Here is a 16,638-nt window from a genome sequence, read left to right as displayed (position 1 = left end):
CAGCTAACATCTTAGCCTCTGAGAGGCTCAGCTCTTCTCTAAAGTGGGGAAAACTTGAGTTTATATATAGGTAGTTTTCATTTAAAAGATTCAGTTAAGAAAGAATAAAAGACAATACAAGCTATTACATCCTGTTGCTTCCTATGCTGTAACTATTTATCCATGCGGTTAGTGTTATGATGTCATAATGAGCCAATAACTTGCCAGGTGGTGGCACCTTTACAGGATTCCACTGTACACTGGACCCCTTCTGTACACTGCCCTCCATTCGAACTGCACAGCAGACAAACACGTGGTCACTGTCTGCAGCCACTACAGGTAAAGCCTATAATCTCAATTCACAAAAAGATGACTCATGTGTTCTTGGGTGGTCCCCAGGCACCTCTGACCCTAGGCTTGTTCTACAATGATGCTACTATCAGCTCTTCCTAGACTGCATGAAGATTATGGGAAATGTGTTCCCATGTAAGTCTTCACGTGTTACATCAAATACATGTCTGTTTTGGATGAAGAAGATAATTTGGCAGTTGCTTGTTTCAGCTTAATTAACCCTGACATTTAAGAACTAGATCTTGATTGAAATTATAAAATTGAGTGAGCCGTAAATAAGATCAAGCAGAATTTTCAAAAAGGGGTTTTGGTGTGTTGAGGGCAAGGTCTCGTGTCTCCCAAGTGGCTTCAGACTTGCATGTGGTTAAGGATGACCCTGAACTTTTGATTCTTTTGTTTCCACCTCCTAGTGCTGGCATTATAGGTGTACACTGCAGTGTTCCACTTTTGTGTGGTTGTAGGGACTGGACAGAGCTTCATGCATACTAGGTCGGCACTCTACCAATTGAGCTGCAACCCCAGCCCCTGGAAGGTAATTGTTAGCTTCATTATGTATATTTAATCTTCAGAACAAGCACAGAAGGCTCAGGTGATGGCAGAAAAGGGGATCTGGAGCCAAGCAGTTAATCCCCTTACCCTTACCCTTTGCCGTGAGCCAAAGGGGGGATCATGGAAGTTACCACTTTACAGTGAAGGGAAAGTGCAGAAAACATGGGAAGGGAGATTCACATACAGTCAGCTGGAAGCGAAGGACACTGGAGAGCTAAGCTCTGCCCTCACTGTCCCCTCTTAGCTGCCAAACAGAAAAGCACTCTGTCCAGTGGATGTCTAGGATGAAAAGCAGTGTAGTTGGTAAAAATCCTACCGGGTCCATCTTCTCAGACAGGAGGGCTTGAGGCTGACAAGAGCTGACAGCAGATTCCCTCCAAACCAGAGCCTGAACCACGGGACTAAATTCATGAAAGATGGAGCTCATGAATGGTGACAGAGGACTGGTGACATGTCTCAGGTAGTCTAGTGTGTGTCTAACACATAGAGCCCCGGGTTCAGTTGCTAATGCTACATGGTTGTCTGTTTTTAAAGGAGGGACATGGTATAGTACAAGCCTGTAATTCTAGCATTTAGGAGGTTGAGACGGGAGAACGTGTCATTGAGACAACGGTGTCTTAATGGATGACGTGTATCATGGTTTTCTGGAGGTTTAAACTGTGTTTTATGCCTTCTCATTTCTGTTTTTCCTGTATTTGTTGAGTGCTTTATCATACAGCAGGTCAACAGCAGTTCCTACTCTGCTAACCACATAGTAACACTGTTAAGCCAGTTTACAACGTAATTGGGTGCACACTTCAGTGGAGTGTGTACAAGAGGCAGATACACTCACCAGTCCACTGCTGTGGCCCATAATAGTTTCCCACAGTGAGTCTTCCGTCACAACCTTCTTGTCTGGAATGTCCATGAGCTGGCTGACACTGCGGTGGAGAGAGCCCTGGGAGTAGGCGTGGCTCAGTTGGCTTTGACTTGGGATCCGCAGTACGGACACACTTTGACTGCTTCGAATACTCAAAGGCGTCCCAGACCTTGGCAGTCTGGTGTCGGCTAATCCCTGCAAAGGAAGCTGCTGTTGGAGATGGACAGGTGGTGGTGTGTGGTTGGGAACTAGAATTCACACAGGTGATAGAATGAGATGGCTTCTCAAGCCTCCTACAACAGAATACCTGGAATAATCGTATCCTTGTTTCCCTGAGACAATGTGCTGATGCTGGTGTTAGTGGCAATGCTATATTCTCTAGGGTATCCATGCCCTGCCTTGGTGACTGTTTCTTCCCATGGGACCAGGCCTGCCAAGCAGTGAAACCAGGGGGGTGGATCTGAATTAAGGTGCTCTCTACCTACACATTGACATGGAACCTGTCCTTTGAGGAGCTTCTCTTCCACGTCATTAAAAGTGAACTCTTATTGTTTCATGCCTGTCCACTCTGAGCAATACAGAATTCATTTTCCGAGTTCTGGTTATGTGTGGGAAGTGATCCCTCCACTCCTCTTTGTGTATTCACCTTCTTCTAGGAATCTCGGGTTTGTAACCCCTCAGCCCAGTCACTATCACCAGCAAGGCACGATGTCTCCATGATTATAACCTAGGATGTGCTCTTACAGGAAACTCTAGCTGACTGAAGCATCCAGAGTTTTCTAATCTAATGGTCTGGACAGTCAACATGCAAACGATCAGATGGCATTCGTGCAGCACACAGAGGTACCTCAAAATGCATGGTGTAACTTTTTAGAGTGACATTGCCGGACACATCAGATATATCAGCCACAGAGTCAAACTGAGAGGGAAAAGAAAAACAAATGGCTGCATCAGTCTCTGCTTAACACTGTTTCAGGGGTCCAGAGCCAAGATGGCCAAGGAATACCCTTCATACCACTATGACAGGAGAGAGTCTGAGCCGAGAGGATGAACTCTGGAAATCAGAAGTGATAGAAACCCTGAAGAGCATGAACAATCAGCACAAGGATAGAAGGAAGCAATATACAGCCTTGTCAATGGGCTCCTGTCCGGGATAGAACCACATGCTGCTGGCACCATACCAGCAAGTGCCAGTAATGTGGACCATAGCATCAAACAGACAACCTGAGTGAGACAGCCACTGGACTTATAAGTGAAAACTGTAGTTTGGGGAGATGATTGTTGTAATAGCAACTCCTAGCTAGGGCTGCGGCTGAATGGCAGAACACTTCCCTAGCATGTGCAAGGTCCTGCATTCAGTCTCAGCACAAATTAAAACAGAGAAGGGATTCTCATGAACCGAGGAAGGCACTCACTTTGAACCTCTCCCAGGCTACAACAGCCCCCTCTTGATAATAACATCTTGGCATAGGGAATAGAAGCCAAATAAGTCTCACCCAAGGGGGTAATACATACTTGGGTCAGTATGTATGTTTACCCTTCTGGACAGAAGATTGTTCCCACAGGGTCCTGCAGCTTAAAGTCCAGCAGCTGCTGTGGCCACAAGCTCAAATTGGAGAGAATCTTTCTACAACTCACTTGGACTACAGTCACTGCTGACAATCCCTGGTTTTCTCCATGTCTCCACAGCTACCGCTGACAGAAGTACCATGGAAACCCAGTAGGTCCAGAAACACAAGTGGTCCAGGCCCCCACCAACACTTAACCTTCCACTGTGTGTGATCTAGGGAACTCCTTTCCCATCTAGCAACTTTGAGACGGCAGCCATTGCAGGATCATGCCAATTTTACCTGTGCTTTGGGAGCCAAGCCATTTGGCTTCAAAACACAGTCACCAGTGGCTCTAGCCTTGTCAACACACTGCCTATGAGGATCTATAGGAGCTCTTCCTCCTGGCTGGTAATTTTAAGACTGGAGCTACTGGTACAAAAGGACGATCACTCAAGCTTGGCCCTGGGCTTCAAGGAAGGAGTCTGTGTACATCGGATCCAGGGTGGTAACTATCAGCATCACAAGTGACACCCCACAATAGCTGTTCCTTTAGGGGCATCCCCATCCAGGTTCTGAAGCGGTAGGGCTATTAGAGAACAAAGCCGCAGGCCTCAGAACCACCCATGACATGTGAGGCCAAGTGGAAGTTGTCTGCGGGTCCTTGCTAGGAGTGGATATGGCAGAGCACAAGCCTGAATGAAAACCATGTGTACTGGACACCGAGGGAGGAAAGGGCCATCGTAGCCCATGGACTGGCTCCATACCTCCTCGTGCCATGTGTGCTTGTTCCCTGTCTTCTGTATTGTCCTTGCCTACAGGACCTAGGGAAGGTCACAATTGACTGCCCTGTAGATGCTATCACCGTCTTTGAACATCTGTAGTACCTGAAAAAAAGGCCCCTCTTAATGTGGGCTCATTGCTGCACCACTATGCTCAGCACGGCCTGTGTTTGCCCCAAGGAATATGCCTCTCTCCATAACCACGCTACCTAGTCTGGCATCTGCTTACTACCCTTGTGCTATGGGAGCTGACTTTGTTAGACACATACCCTTCTTAGCCTATGTCTACCTCAAAACAAACCAGTACTACCATGAACTGCTGCAGTCTAGACTGTTAAAGACTTAAGATAAACCTGATAAGGAGCCAAAGATGAAGACACTATGTTTTCAGGCTCTGTTATAACCAAATGTTTTAAATTGTCATCTAGTTAGCTCTTGTTAGTTAGACAACAGCAACCTTTTTCCTATAAAAATGACTATATGAAAGTGGAAGAAAAATGTCACAGTAGATATAAGAATTCCCCAAGAACACATTCACATTTGAAGGAAATCTGGAATATTCCTGAAACAATAAACATGATCCTAAGGAAACTGAGACATGAGTACAAATAGTACAAAGAATGATAGGATAATGTCGGTGGGCGAGGGATTCACTAAGAATCAGGAGTCTTTCATGGGTGAAATGAACAAAGCTGAAGGAAATTTTCCACAATACCATAGGACAAACTAAAGAAATAATTCAGAACTTGGGAGACAGTTTACTGATACTAGCACATTAGGATGAAAATGGACCAATGAAACTTACAAGGCTTATAGAGACCTAATATGTACATCTTGAGGATTATAGAAAGTGAAGAAAAGGTGCTGACAAACTATCTCATAAAATAATGGCTGAAAATTCCCTAAAAGGTGGTGGGTGGGAAGGAGGTCTGTATGTAACTTCCAGATAGGACAGGGCTGTTGCACAAATCAACCCACAACAGCTACGGTTATCCACACAAGACTAAGCCAATCAAAATCTCACCATGTGTCACTCTTATCGGAAGAGCTATTGGCAGTTGGTGGCTACTGAGAGAGGGAGACATGGTCTTCTTTAGCAGAATGTGGCCACTGAAAGGTTTCCCATGCTTCAGAGGATGGCCCTGCACACCCATGAACATATGGGCAGCATTAATTGTATTGAGGTATTGCTATTAATAACAAGTTATTAAAAAGGAAAGTGTTGAGTTTGGAAGAAGATGGATAATGGTGGAGGAATTGGAGGGATATAATGATGGATGGGTATGATCAGTATATACTGTATTAATATATGAACACAATACATTTTAAAAAAACAAAGTCTTAAGAGAGATGGATATCAATGAAAGGACCCAAACTACCTTCATCCAAAAGAGCTCTCAACCATGGTATATTTTAGTAAATATTGTGTGTATGACAAAGAATTCTCAAAACATTAAAGGGCTCCTCTGATTTGTAGCAGTTTTCACAGAAAATTTGTAACTAGAAGAGAATGGTATTGCATATTTAAAATGAAGAATAGGAAACATGCTAGTAAGGTCTTTCCTATCTTATGTAAAGTGGAACTTAGGAATTTGCCGACAGTGAGAAACACAGGAGCATCCTAACCAGAAATGAGGGGACTGTAACTGCTGTCATGAAAACACAAATGTGTAAGGCTCATTGGAACAACACCTCAAAGAGAAAGATTTAAATTTAGATGCTGCCACATCAAACAAATACAAGGAAAGCAAAATAAGTTTTCAAAATGACAGATGTTATAACATCCTTGCCTATAAATAGATTAAATTCACCAATCAAGAGATAATAGATTGGTAGAGTAATTTAAAGTCAGATATAGTAGTGCACAACTGTAATGTAAGTAGAGGGGAACCAGAGGCAGGAAGATTATGAGTTGCAAGCTATTCTGACCTCCCTGGGTACATAAAGCAAGAGAATAACAAAAATCCTAAGACACAACTATATGCTGCCTACAAGAAACTCACTTCATTGCTTCACTATAAAGATACACGATGTATACTAAAAATAAAGGTTTGGAAAAATATATATCACACAAATGGGAACAGAAAATGATCTGAGCTTGGTAGTTCAGGTCTGTAATCCCTGTAAGTTGGGAGGTTGATGCAAGAGGATCATAAGTATAAAGCCAGCCTAAGCAACTAAGGGAAATCTTAAAACCAAAAAAAATAGGATAGGAAGGATAGCAGTAGCTCAGTGGCAGAGTGTTTTCCTGGTATATGCAAGATCTTGGGTTCAGTCTCTGTTACTGAAAAAAAAAAAGGAACAGAAATAGCTGCATTCATTTCAGATAAAATAAATATTAAATAAAATTTTTACAAATTCATAATCAGTGAGAAAAGTCTTGCTCAAGAAGTGACATACTAATTGTGAAGATATGTTGATGGCCTGGTCTGAATGAGAATGGTCCTCGTAGGCCTCATGTTTGAATGTTTGGCCTCTAGTTGGTGAACTCCTTGGAAAGGATTAGGAGATTTGTCTTGTTGCAGGAGGTATGACACTTTGGGGTGGGTTTTGAAGTTTCAAAAGGTTGACCCACTCAAATTTTACTCCCTCCACCACCATGGTGGTTGTCTCAGTATATAAGGTCTCTTCTACTGCTCCAGTGCCATTCCTGTCCGCTGCTATGCTCCCTGCCATACTGATCATTGACTCACCCTCTGAAACTGTTAAGCATGCCCCCAATTTAATACTTTCTTTTACATGTCACCTTAGTCATGGTGTTTCTTCACAACAATAGAAAAGTGACTCAGGCAGTGTCCAACATGGGGCTTCCCAAAAGAAAGCCAGTGTAGCCCTAAAGTGAAGACTAGTTCAGTAGGAGCTGGGCATTTCAACATCCAGATTTCTTTCTTTCTTCCTTTTGTCCTTCCTTCCTTCCTTCCTTCCTTCCTTCCTTCCTTCCTTCCTTCCTTCCTTCCTTCCTTCCTTCCTTCCTTCCTGTCTTAGCCAGGGCTTCTATTCCTGCACAACATCATGACCAAGAAGCAAGTTGGGGAGGAAAGGGTTTATTCGGCTTACACTTCCACATGGCTGTTCATCACCAAAGGAAGTCAGGACTGGAACTCAAGCAGGTCAGGAAGCAGGAGCTGATGCAGAGGCCATGGAGAGATGTTCCTTACTGGCTTGCTTCTCTGGCTTGCTCAACCTGCTCTCTTATAGAGCCCAAGACTTCCAGCCCAGGGATGGCACCACCCACAAGGGACAATTGAGAAAATGCCCCACAGCTGGATCTCATGGAGGCACTTCTCCAACTGAAACTCCCTTTTCTGTGATAACTCCAGTCTGTGTCAAGTTGACACAAAAAACTAGCCAGTACACTTCCTCCCTTCCTTCCTTCCTTCCTCCCTCCCTCCCTTCCTTCCTTTCTTTCTTTCTTGTCTCTCTCTCTCTCTCTCTCTCTCTCTCTCTCTCTCTCTCTCTCTCTCTCTCTTTCTTCCTTTTTTGTTTCGTTTGTTTTTTTCAAGACAGGGTTTCTCTGTATAGCCCTGGCTGTCCTGGAACTCACTCTGTAGACCAGGCTGGCCTCGGACTCAGAAATCAGCCTGTCCTTGCCTCCCAAGTGCTGGGATTAAAGGTGTGCGCCACCACTGCCTGGCCAACATCCAGATTTCTTCTTTGGGCACATCTTGCAGACACAAACTATCAAAGAGACAGCTGCACAGAACCACACTTCAAAGCAAACATTCCTAACAGGTACTGAACATCTATCTCATTCAGCAGCCGCACATAGATTCCCCTCCTCGGGATCGTAAGAACAGAGCCATTAAGCCACAAATCAAGACTCAATCAGTTGAAATAAAATTGAAATACCACAATTCTACTCTGGACTATGTTCTTAAAACCACATTCTAAGAACAAGGGGAAAGGAAAGTGAACAAATACATATAAATTGAGTAACATGCTCCTAATAACCAAGAGGTAATAATGGCCCCACAGAAATTCAGAGTCATAAAATCTACTTTGAACAACTATAAAAAGCTGGAAAAACTAGAAGAAATTGGTAAATTTTGAGCATCTATAACATGCCCCAAAGTGAATCAAGGTAAACAGAAAATCTGAGTAATAATCAGCAAGTGATGTTGAAACCATTAAGATTCTTTCATGTCAGGGCTGCGAAGATGACTCAGCTGTTGAGTGTGTTCATGGCTCTTGAAGAAGACCCAAGTTTTTTTCTTAGCACTCATGTAGAGCATCTCCCAACTGCCTGTACCTCCAGCTCGAGGGGAATCTGATGCCTTCGGGCCTCTGCAGGCACCTGCACTCACATGCACAAATCCATACAAAGACACCTAAACATAATTAAAAATAGGATGCAATCTTTAAAACAGTAAGCCTCTCCTCTAAAAAGGTCCAGGATCCGATGGCTTTACTGGAATCATTCTAAAGGATATCTGTTTCTATACTTTGAAAAACCATTCCAAAAATCCAAAATAACCAGAAGTTTTTCAAACTCTTTATGAAGCTAACGTTACCTTGATACTAAACCAGACAAGCATAGAAGCCAATACAATAAAGTATGCAGTATTAACACACACACACACACACACACACACACACACACACACACACACAAATGGCTATAGACTCATACACAATGGACACAGGAGCAAACATTCTCATTATATATTAGTTACTGAAATTCAAGTTGATGCTTATATACTAGAGACCTGAACCAGCCTGCATGCAAATGCAGATATGCACAAGACACTGATTTTTAACTGCTCTACAAAGTCATCATCAGAAATGGCCTCCTGAAATAGTATTTTCACACACACACACACACACACACACACACACACACACACACACACACACGCACATCGTATGTGTGTCGTGATCAATGGAATTTGTCCCAGGCATGCAAGGGTGGTTCAACATATTCAAATCAAGAAATGTGATGCACTGTATCAAAAGAAGAACAGAAACCGTAAGGATCATCATTTTACCTTCATAGAATAAAGGACATTTACAATCAAAGCAATCATATACTATACTTGGGCAAAAGGAAAGGGTAGTTCTTTTTTGAAGGGAGACAATGATGCCCACCCATCCTTGTTGCTGTTAACATAGTACTGGAGTCTTTGCAAGAGCAGTTAGGCAAAAGAAAGGTTTACAGAACTAAAGTTGGAGAGGAAGTTAAATATCCTATGTTTGCTGGTATGACTTTATGCGTAACTACTTCAACAAACAGCTGTCAGGGCGATAAGTGAATTCATAAGAATGAAAGCAAGCCACACTAGGAAATGTCTATCTTTCCATACATACCACATGGGTTTCCCCTGGTGGGTAGACGCTCAGTGGGGTCATTCGTTTCTGAAGAGGTACCAAGGGAGGTCTCTCTCTGATGCATGGCTCCTTGTGGATTTTTCTTTGTAGAATCAAGGACAGAAAAATGGCCAGCAAGATGAGGCCCAGCACGGCCATTACTGCGATGAACCACAGCTCACTGTAGAACTCTGTGCTTTTGGTCCCTGCTCCCTTCTTTTCTCCGGGGGTTGTCAGCACCAGGCCTGCTAAACCCATGGAAAAAATAAGAGTCTGTCACAAGGCGACCTTGGGGCTGTGATTTGACTGAGAAGCAGAACCTCCTGTGTTTGAGTCTAACTGTGTGTGAGCCAGAGTGTTGGCTTGGGGCACTGCAGGGAGACAGCAGCTCACAGTACTGCTGACCACCATAACCTAAGAAAGAGTAGCTGGTAAACAGGAGACAGCCATCTTTAAAAGAGTGTCTCCCCATCCTTGGCGGTGTGTCCTTGGCAGTGAGCTCTCCCAAATCACCAAGACATATACTCAGGGTATCCAAGATGAGGGTTCCCTCATTTCAGGCAATGGCTCTACTTCTCAGACGGTTTGTGCAAACTGGATTTTGAGATATCAGATCTTTTCCATTGTGAATGTCAACAGCATGTTCCTACTACAGTTTTCCCATGGCTTGTCGCTTGCCCTGTGTTAATTAGCCAGTGTCCTAAAAATCATCTCAAATATACTGGAGGACCCTCCTACAGAGGCAAGTATCAGTTCTGCCTCTTTTCTAGATTTGTGTGCTAACACGGATACTATCTTCTAAGCACATGGCATTCAAAGTTCACATGAACACTCAACCAAGTGCAGTGAGTGTTCCAGTTTGGATCTGTGTGGGATGCTTGGTCCCTAGGACAGCAGTGTCTGGGGACCGGTCAATGACAGTGACTATATCATTAAGGTTCTCACCTCACCAATGGGCAAATCTACTGGCAAGGTTGTGCCTTAATGGGCTGTTGAGAGGTGAGGCCTGGTGGGAGGAAATAGGTCACTGTGGGCATGGCATGAAGGGTGTACTTGGGCTAGACCCATCTGCCTCTGCTTCATGGTGGTCATGAGGCAGAAGGCGGCATCTATGCGCTGTCATGTGCTTCCCACCACAATGTTCGGCCTCAGACTCGGAGACAATAGGGACAAGTGTTCACAGACTGAACTCTTTGGAACCCTCAGCCTATGTAAACCCCTCCTTACATTGTTTTTTTTTCTCAGATGTTTTGTGGCAGTGAAGGAAAGCTGGATAACAACAGTGAGCTCTGAGACTCTCCAGACATGACGGGTGGGATTGCCTTCTGTGTGCAGTCAGGAGAGCACAGGGAGAAAGGGGCCGTGGGCTCCCTACAGAACAGTATATGGCAGTAGAATCATGCCATTGGTCGGCTAACTGGTGGAGAGGGCCTCACACCAGCTGTCCATCCTTTCATTGAGAATAGCTTAAGGTTCATGACTACGATGCAGCTGCTGTCTGGGCTGGCCGGAAGCTGAGAATCAACGCCCTGGCTGCTGAACACCAGTGCCAGAGGCAGAGGAAAAGCTGATGGCACTGAAAACCCCATGCTCTCTGCATCCCTCCCTGCTCTGAGCAGATCAAAAGCAGAGGGCAGGGAAGATGTGCCAGGGCTTTACACGCACATCCTCAGAGAGACTGTTAGAAGGTGACTTAAACTAAGTTCAGACCCTGAGAGGAGGGTACACCTTTGTGAACCCAGCAGTGACATGGTTTGAAAAGTCACCGATGCCCTGGGCCTCTCCTTCCTCACGTCTGAAACAAAGGGTTTGGAGAGAAATCTCCAGCAGGCTGGGAGCCCCTTCCACAGTGTGAAGCTGTGTGGTGGTGGCGTTTGAAAACTGAACCTGGGGTGCACAGGAGAAAAGAGTTACCTTCTGTGTGTGACACCGGTGCTGGGACCCCAGGGACAGCCGCTTGGCTCCATGTGCTCTTTGCTCAGGAGTACATAGGGAGGGAAGGGCAGGGTGCTCCAGGGGAAGCCTCCGAAGGGGAAAAGCTCGGCAGTAGGAGACTCTGTCTGCCTCCTTCCTGCTTAGAGGCTGCCTCCAGGCAATGGGACAGGAACTCTTTAGAAATTACATCATGAAAATTAAAACTGACTAGAGATCTATGCTGGGCAGCACATCTCAGAACCAGCAGTCCACAGAATTTCTCCTCTCTGCTCTGCTAGGAGGCCTTCCTCTAGCTAGACACAAGGGCTATCTTCAGCTCGGCTTTCCCACAGTGGGAAGCTCCATTTGTCTCAAGAGCTGACTGGAAGTTGCTGCCCTGCGAGAAAGGCTGAAAATGGGCTCCTGTCCAGCCTACAATTTTCCCTTCAGACTGTACTTTTTTCTTTGGGGGTCCTGTTTTGTTGGTCAAGTGCCAGGGTCCTTGTCGGGATGACTTCCTGTGTTCGAGAGCTGGCTATAAGGGAACTCTTGACTCTGTAACCTCATCTGTCACATGAGTCTGACTCCGGACGGATGTGGCACAGGAATCAGTCAGCGTGAGGCGCTAGGGCCCAGTGTCAGAATCATGGGACAGGACTTATTTTATAGGATCAGAGTCCTCATCCCCTCAACCTCAACTGTACATGTGTCAGGGACCTGAGGATCTCTATACTTAACGAGCACTCAGAGCTGATGGTTATGAACACATGAATCAAGAGAAACACATTGAAGGAAATGTACTGGCCAGGAGTAGGTCGGAAGAATAAGTCTGAGTGAGTATCCACACAAGTTTGCAGAGCATTCCTGAATAAATCCCTGTGTCTTCCACTGTCCAACTGGGAGACTGGATTCTTGAAGTTTATCCATTGAAGTCATTTCTGTCTCGAAGCTCTGAATAGAATGAGATTAGCTATATGGGAAGGGCCATGTTAGGTCTGAGATCTCTAGGATACATAAATATGCACAGTATGGGAAAAGGATATCTGTTGAGTGAAACAGGAGAGGAGGAGGGTTGGGGAGAAACGTTCAGAAGACGGAGGACGACCCTGGGTGTCAGTCCTTGCTTTAAACCTTATTTGATACATGGTCTCCTGTCTGCTAATGGTATGCTGGGCTGGCTGGCCTCTGAGCTTCTAGGGAAGCACTGGGATTGCAGACTGTGACACCGTCCCTGCCTTGAAGTGGGTCCTGGGGACTCAGACTCAGGTCTTCATGAATGTGTGGTAAGTGTTTCCCTCTGCCTAACCTGTAAGCTCTCAGAATCTGTGAAGGATACAGATAGAAACATCCCCAGTTCACCACTGTAGGCTCTGATTCCAGAACATCATTTGACCCATCAGGAACTGAATTGGCCACCTAGTGTCTTCCACCTTCTCACCTTCCCTAGACTCTCTCTGCTGCCTTTCTGTAGACGAAGTCACAAAATTATTTAGATAAAATATTTGTTCAGATGAGAAGTTTAATCAGGTCTCTCTGGTGCTTGCCATATTGACTTGGCTTTTGAAAGTAATCCTAACCCCTTGTCTAACAGAAGTTTCATTAGGACCTGTAAAGTTGCTTGCCTTCCTTCCTTCCTTCCTTCTTCCTTCCTTCTTCCTTCCTTCTTCCTTCCTTCCTCCTTCCCTCCCTTCCTTTCTTCCTTCTTTCCTTCCTTCCTCACTTCCTTCCTTCCTCCCTTCCTTCCTTCCTCCTTCCCTTCCTTCCTTCCTTCCTTCCTTCCTTTCTGACACAGCACAGTTTCTTCCATAAAGTCTACCACTAATGTGTTAGCAGTGTCTATATGCAGACATTTGCCTGTCTCTTGAGGACAATGAGTAGCTGCTACACTGAACACGAGACAAGAGAAACGCTTACCAAATCCAGTAGCGGCATCATACTGGACCAATGGAGTCTTAACACTTCCAATGTCTGTCGTGCAGGTGACCTGAAAGAAGAAAGCTAGACAAAAGAAAGAGCAGGTAAAGTGTCCAGTGTTTCACACCAGCCAACAGGGATGTCGTCTGGAAAGAGCAATCAAACTAACAGTGCAGAGGAAACTGACTGTTGATGTTACCCATGGTGGTCGGTTCTGTAAGGGGTTGTCATGATTGTGTTAACCGATGTGGGAAGACCCATGAAAGTGGGTGGTATCATTTCCATTTCCTGGTTCTGGGTTCCGAGACCTTACGATAATAGAGTAGGTGCCAAGTGCCACCTATACATACACTCATTCTCTCTACGCTTGACTGTGGCTGAATGGGGCCAGCTATTTCATGTTTCTGCGGCCTTGACTTTCCCTCAGCGATGGACTGGAACCTGGGTTTGTGACCTAACATAATCCCTCTCTCCTTTAACTCCCGTTTGTCAGGGGATCAAAGCACCAGGAGGGAAACTAAGGCAGTTTAGATGCTAAAGGATCTACAAAGGCACATTCCATCACAGTACTGATTGGTGTTGCTGGGAGGGAGGGGGCCTTCGAGAGGCTCTGCCATGTGCTACCACACCACAGGCCCAAAGTTGTGGCCAGCGGCAGATCACAAATGAGAACCATTATTAGCCAGAATAAATCTCTTCTCTTTTTAAGGTTGATTGTCTTAGGCATTTGTTATAGCAAGGAAAAGCTAACCGTCATCTAATATGTAAACTTCTAATCAGAAGGTCAATCAGCCAAAGAGCTGACGGCAGCATATCTGTAAAGGTGGAGGGAGAGATCAGAGCGTCTACCCAAAGTGGTAAAACAGCACCTGCAGAGGACCTGGACCACCCAGAAGGTGGAGCTTGCTCTGCATTGGATCAACACCTTTTCCTTTACGACTTTCAGGAATTCTTTTCTTGACAGAAAGGAACTCGGGAATCATGTGGTCCAAATTCCCATTTCAACTCTGTTTTGCCAGGCCCCTGTGCCTCTTGCAAGGTCGCACAGATGGTTGGAGGGTCACTCAGGTAGAACCCAGATCCGCCAACTGTCAGGCCATCTTCCCTCTACAGCAAGCTGCCCAGGTGACCAGCAGCCGTGACAGTGTGTGTGGCTCACTTGGGCTAAAACCTGGTTTCTACAAATGCAGCAAGGCAGTCATCCTTCAGCTTAAACAAACAGGCCATTCAGGGACCCAAACCCTCCTGGGCTGGTTTACTGTCTAAATCCAATGCGGGTTTCAAACGGTTCGGTCTCCACTGGCCCTGTGACCCTGCAGGTGACTTGCAAACCTGCAGTACCTTTGTGGAGCCTTGTTTCAACTGAAAATCAAGACAGAGAAATAAGAAATGGAACCGGAAAGGGGGATGGTTACAGCCCTGGAAGGAAAGGAAGCATTTTGTAGGGACTCTTCCTGTGAGATTTGGGGAACCCCCACTCAGAGCTTTAGGGCTGGACATGGTCACGGGGTGTTTTGGTAGCTTTTTGGTTACTTTGATAAGCACCGTGACCGAAAGTAACTTGGGGAGGAGAGGGCTTAGCTGGCTTACATTTCTAGGTTGCACTCCATCATCAGGGGACGGCTGGGCAGGAACTGAGGTAGAAACCATGGCAGAATACCGCTTCTTCACTCGGGCTTGCTGAGCAAGCTTTTGGGCATAGCCCAGGCCCTATGCCTAGGCATGGCCCTTGCTTCCACAAGAAAACCCCACAGGCCAATCTGATGGAGGCAGTTCTGACACTGAGCTTCCCTCTTCCCAAGGGGAGATGATGGTGCCAAGTTGATGGTAAAAACTGACCAGTGTACTGATGATGATGCTGTCCGCAAACGGGGACCCAGGGGACACCTTAGCCCTTTTCAGTATGGCTGCTGACTAAGCATGTTGCTCTTTGTCTTGTGAAATGAACCTGCCCTCTGGTGTCTGTCCTTCTAGCAACCATTCAACTCTCCTGGAGACAGCACTGTCCCTGGATGTAACAAGCGGGGAGGAGACATATTCTGAGCTGTAGGATTTCCACAGGCAGTGGCTGTTTAAACCAAGGAATTTCGACGACGAGCCTCCTCAAGTCACCTCTCCGGTTTGACATTTCCGAAAGCTGGGGACCCGAGCACCTTACCACAGGGAAGAGGGTCGGATACTCACTTTTGTCCACCGTCCTTGGTATGTAGAGTGTGGTGTCTAGGCCGCTGTACACCCTCTGTCCTCCGTCGGTGACCACGTACTCCTTCAGCTGGCCGTTCAGGAGAAAGGTGCCGCTCCAGTCCACCCACACCGTGGACGTGTTGCTGCCCACTGAGAACAAGGCTTGGTACTGAGGCACTGTGGGGGAGGAAAACACGGCTCCTAGACACAGGAACTTCCGGGATGGATGGGCCGGGTGCTTTTCGAAGAGTGTAAACAACAGTATTGGAAATCAGCCGACCAACCAACCAAACAGAAACAACCCTGGGTGTTGCTAGAAACCCATTAACAAACGCGGGTGGAAGGCAGGAGGAGGGCCAATGGAAGCACGTGTGAAGTGCGCTCTCAGCAGCTTTGCACTGCTCTAAAAATCAATGGAGAGTGCTGATTTATAAATAAAACTATTAACACACAATGGGTTTGCTTAGCAACATAACCCGGGGCTCATATTTTGCTGTATTTTTCTCTCTCCAACGGATAAAGTGTCCTTAACACTATTAACTACAGTACATAGCTATTTTTCATATCGGATCAATATTTATTGCTAAGAAGCCCCAAGGACTAGATGAAGTTAATTTTTTTTTTCTTTTTTGCACCAAACCAAACTGCTTAGATGGTGAATTATGCTCTTTTGGTTCCCATTTATTTTTAAAGCTTTTCTCGAACTGTTAGTTTGCTTTCTGAGATAGTTAAAGGCCATGCAAACGGCACTCCAAGTGTCATAGTTCATCTCCCTGACTTAATCCATCAGCAGCACAGTCCTTCCGGATAGAACCAGGCTCCGTGCTCCTAAGGATTACATCAGCTCGAGAAGCGACCTCGCACACATTTATAGGCACCCTCTCATTTTGAAATTCACCTCGCTGAATCAGAACAGGTGACCTCAACAGCACCTCATCTGCAATGTAGCTAGGTCACCGGGGAACAAACAGGAATGAACTTTGCAGATGGGAGGAGGTCTGCTCGGGACACCTCGCTTCCTCCAAAATAACCAAGATATTTATAAAGCATCGGCCGTCTGTAGCCCCAGCTGGCTGTTAAGGAAGGAGGGGTGTGACCGCATTGGCTACATTATTCATGTCAAAGGTTATGACATGGTACTGGATAATTATGTTTTCTAACATATGGTTTAGACTCCTAGAGACACATGTGCACCTTATCTTTTACAGCAAGAGGCTTCCAGAGAGAGAGAGAGAGAGAGAGAGAGAGAGAGAGA

At 45.6% G+C, this 16,638-nt stretch overlaps 1 protein-coding gene and 1 long non-coding RNA gene across 2 annotated transcripts in view; one reads left to right on the top strand and one right to left on the bottom strand.

Moving 5' to 3' along the window:
- Positions 1–16,638, bottom strand: part of Ush2a (usherin) — a 689,504-nt gene that overhangs the window by 1,074 nt on the left and 671,792 nt on the right. Inside the window, 4 exon segments of the mRNA XM_031338301.1 lie at positions 1,712–1,933; positions 9,372–9,616; positions 13,200–13,283; positions 15,384–15,560. Coding sequence (XP_031194161.1) covers positions 1,712–1,933; positions 9,372–9,616; positions 13,200–13,283; positions 15,384–15,560 — 728 coding nt within the window.
- Positions 121–15,858, top strand: LOC116068590. Its single transcript, XR_004109637.1, has 2 exons — positions 121–318; positions 15,174–15,858. It is a non-coding gene; the product is annotated as an uncharacterized LOC116068590 (long non-coding RNA).

Source organism: Mastomys coucha, unplaced genomic scaffold, assembly GCF_008632895.1.
Source record: "Mastomys coucha isolate ucsf_1 unplaced genomic scaffold, UCSF_Mcou_1 pScaffold1, whole genome shotgun sequence".
Lineage (NCBI taxonomy): Eukaryota > Metazoa > Chordata > Mammalia > Rodentia > Muridae > Mastomys > Mastomys coucha.
The sequence above is the reverse complement of the archived record's forward strand: the minus strand, read 5'-3'. Positions and strand labels throughout refer to the sequence as shown.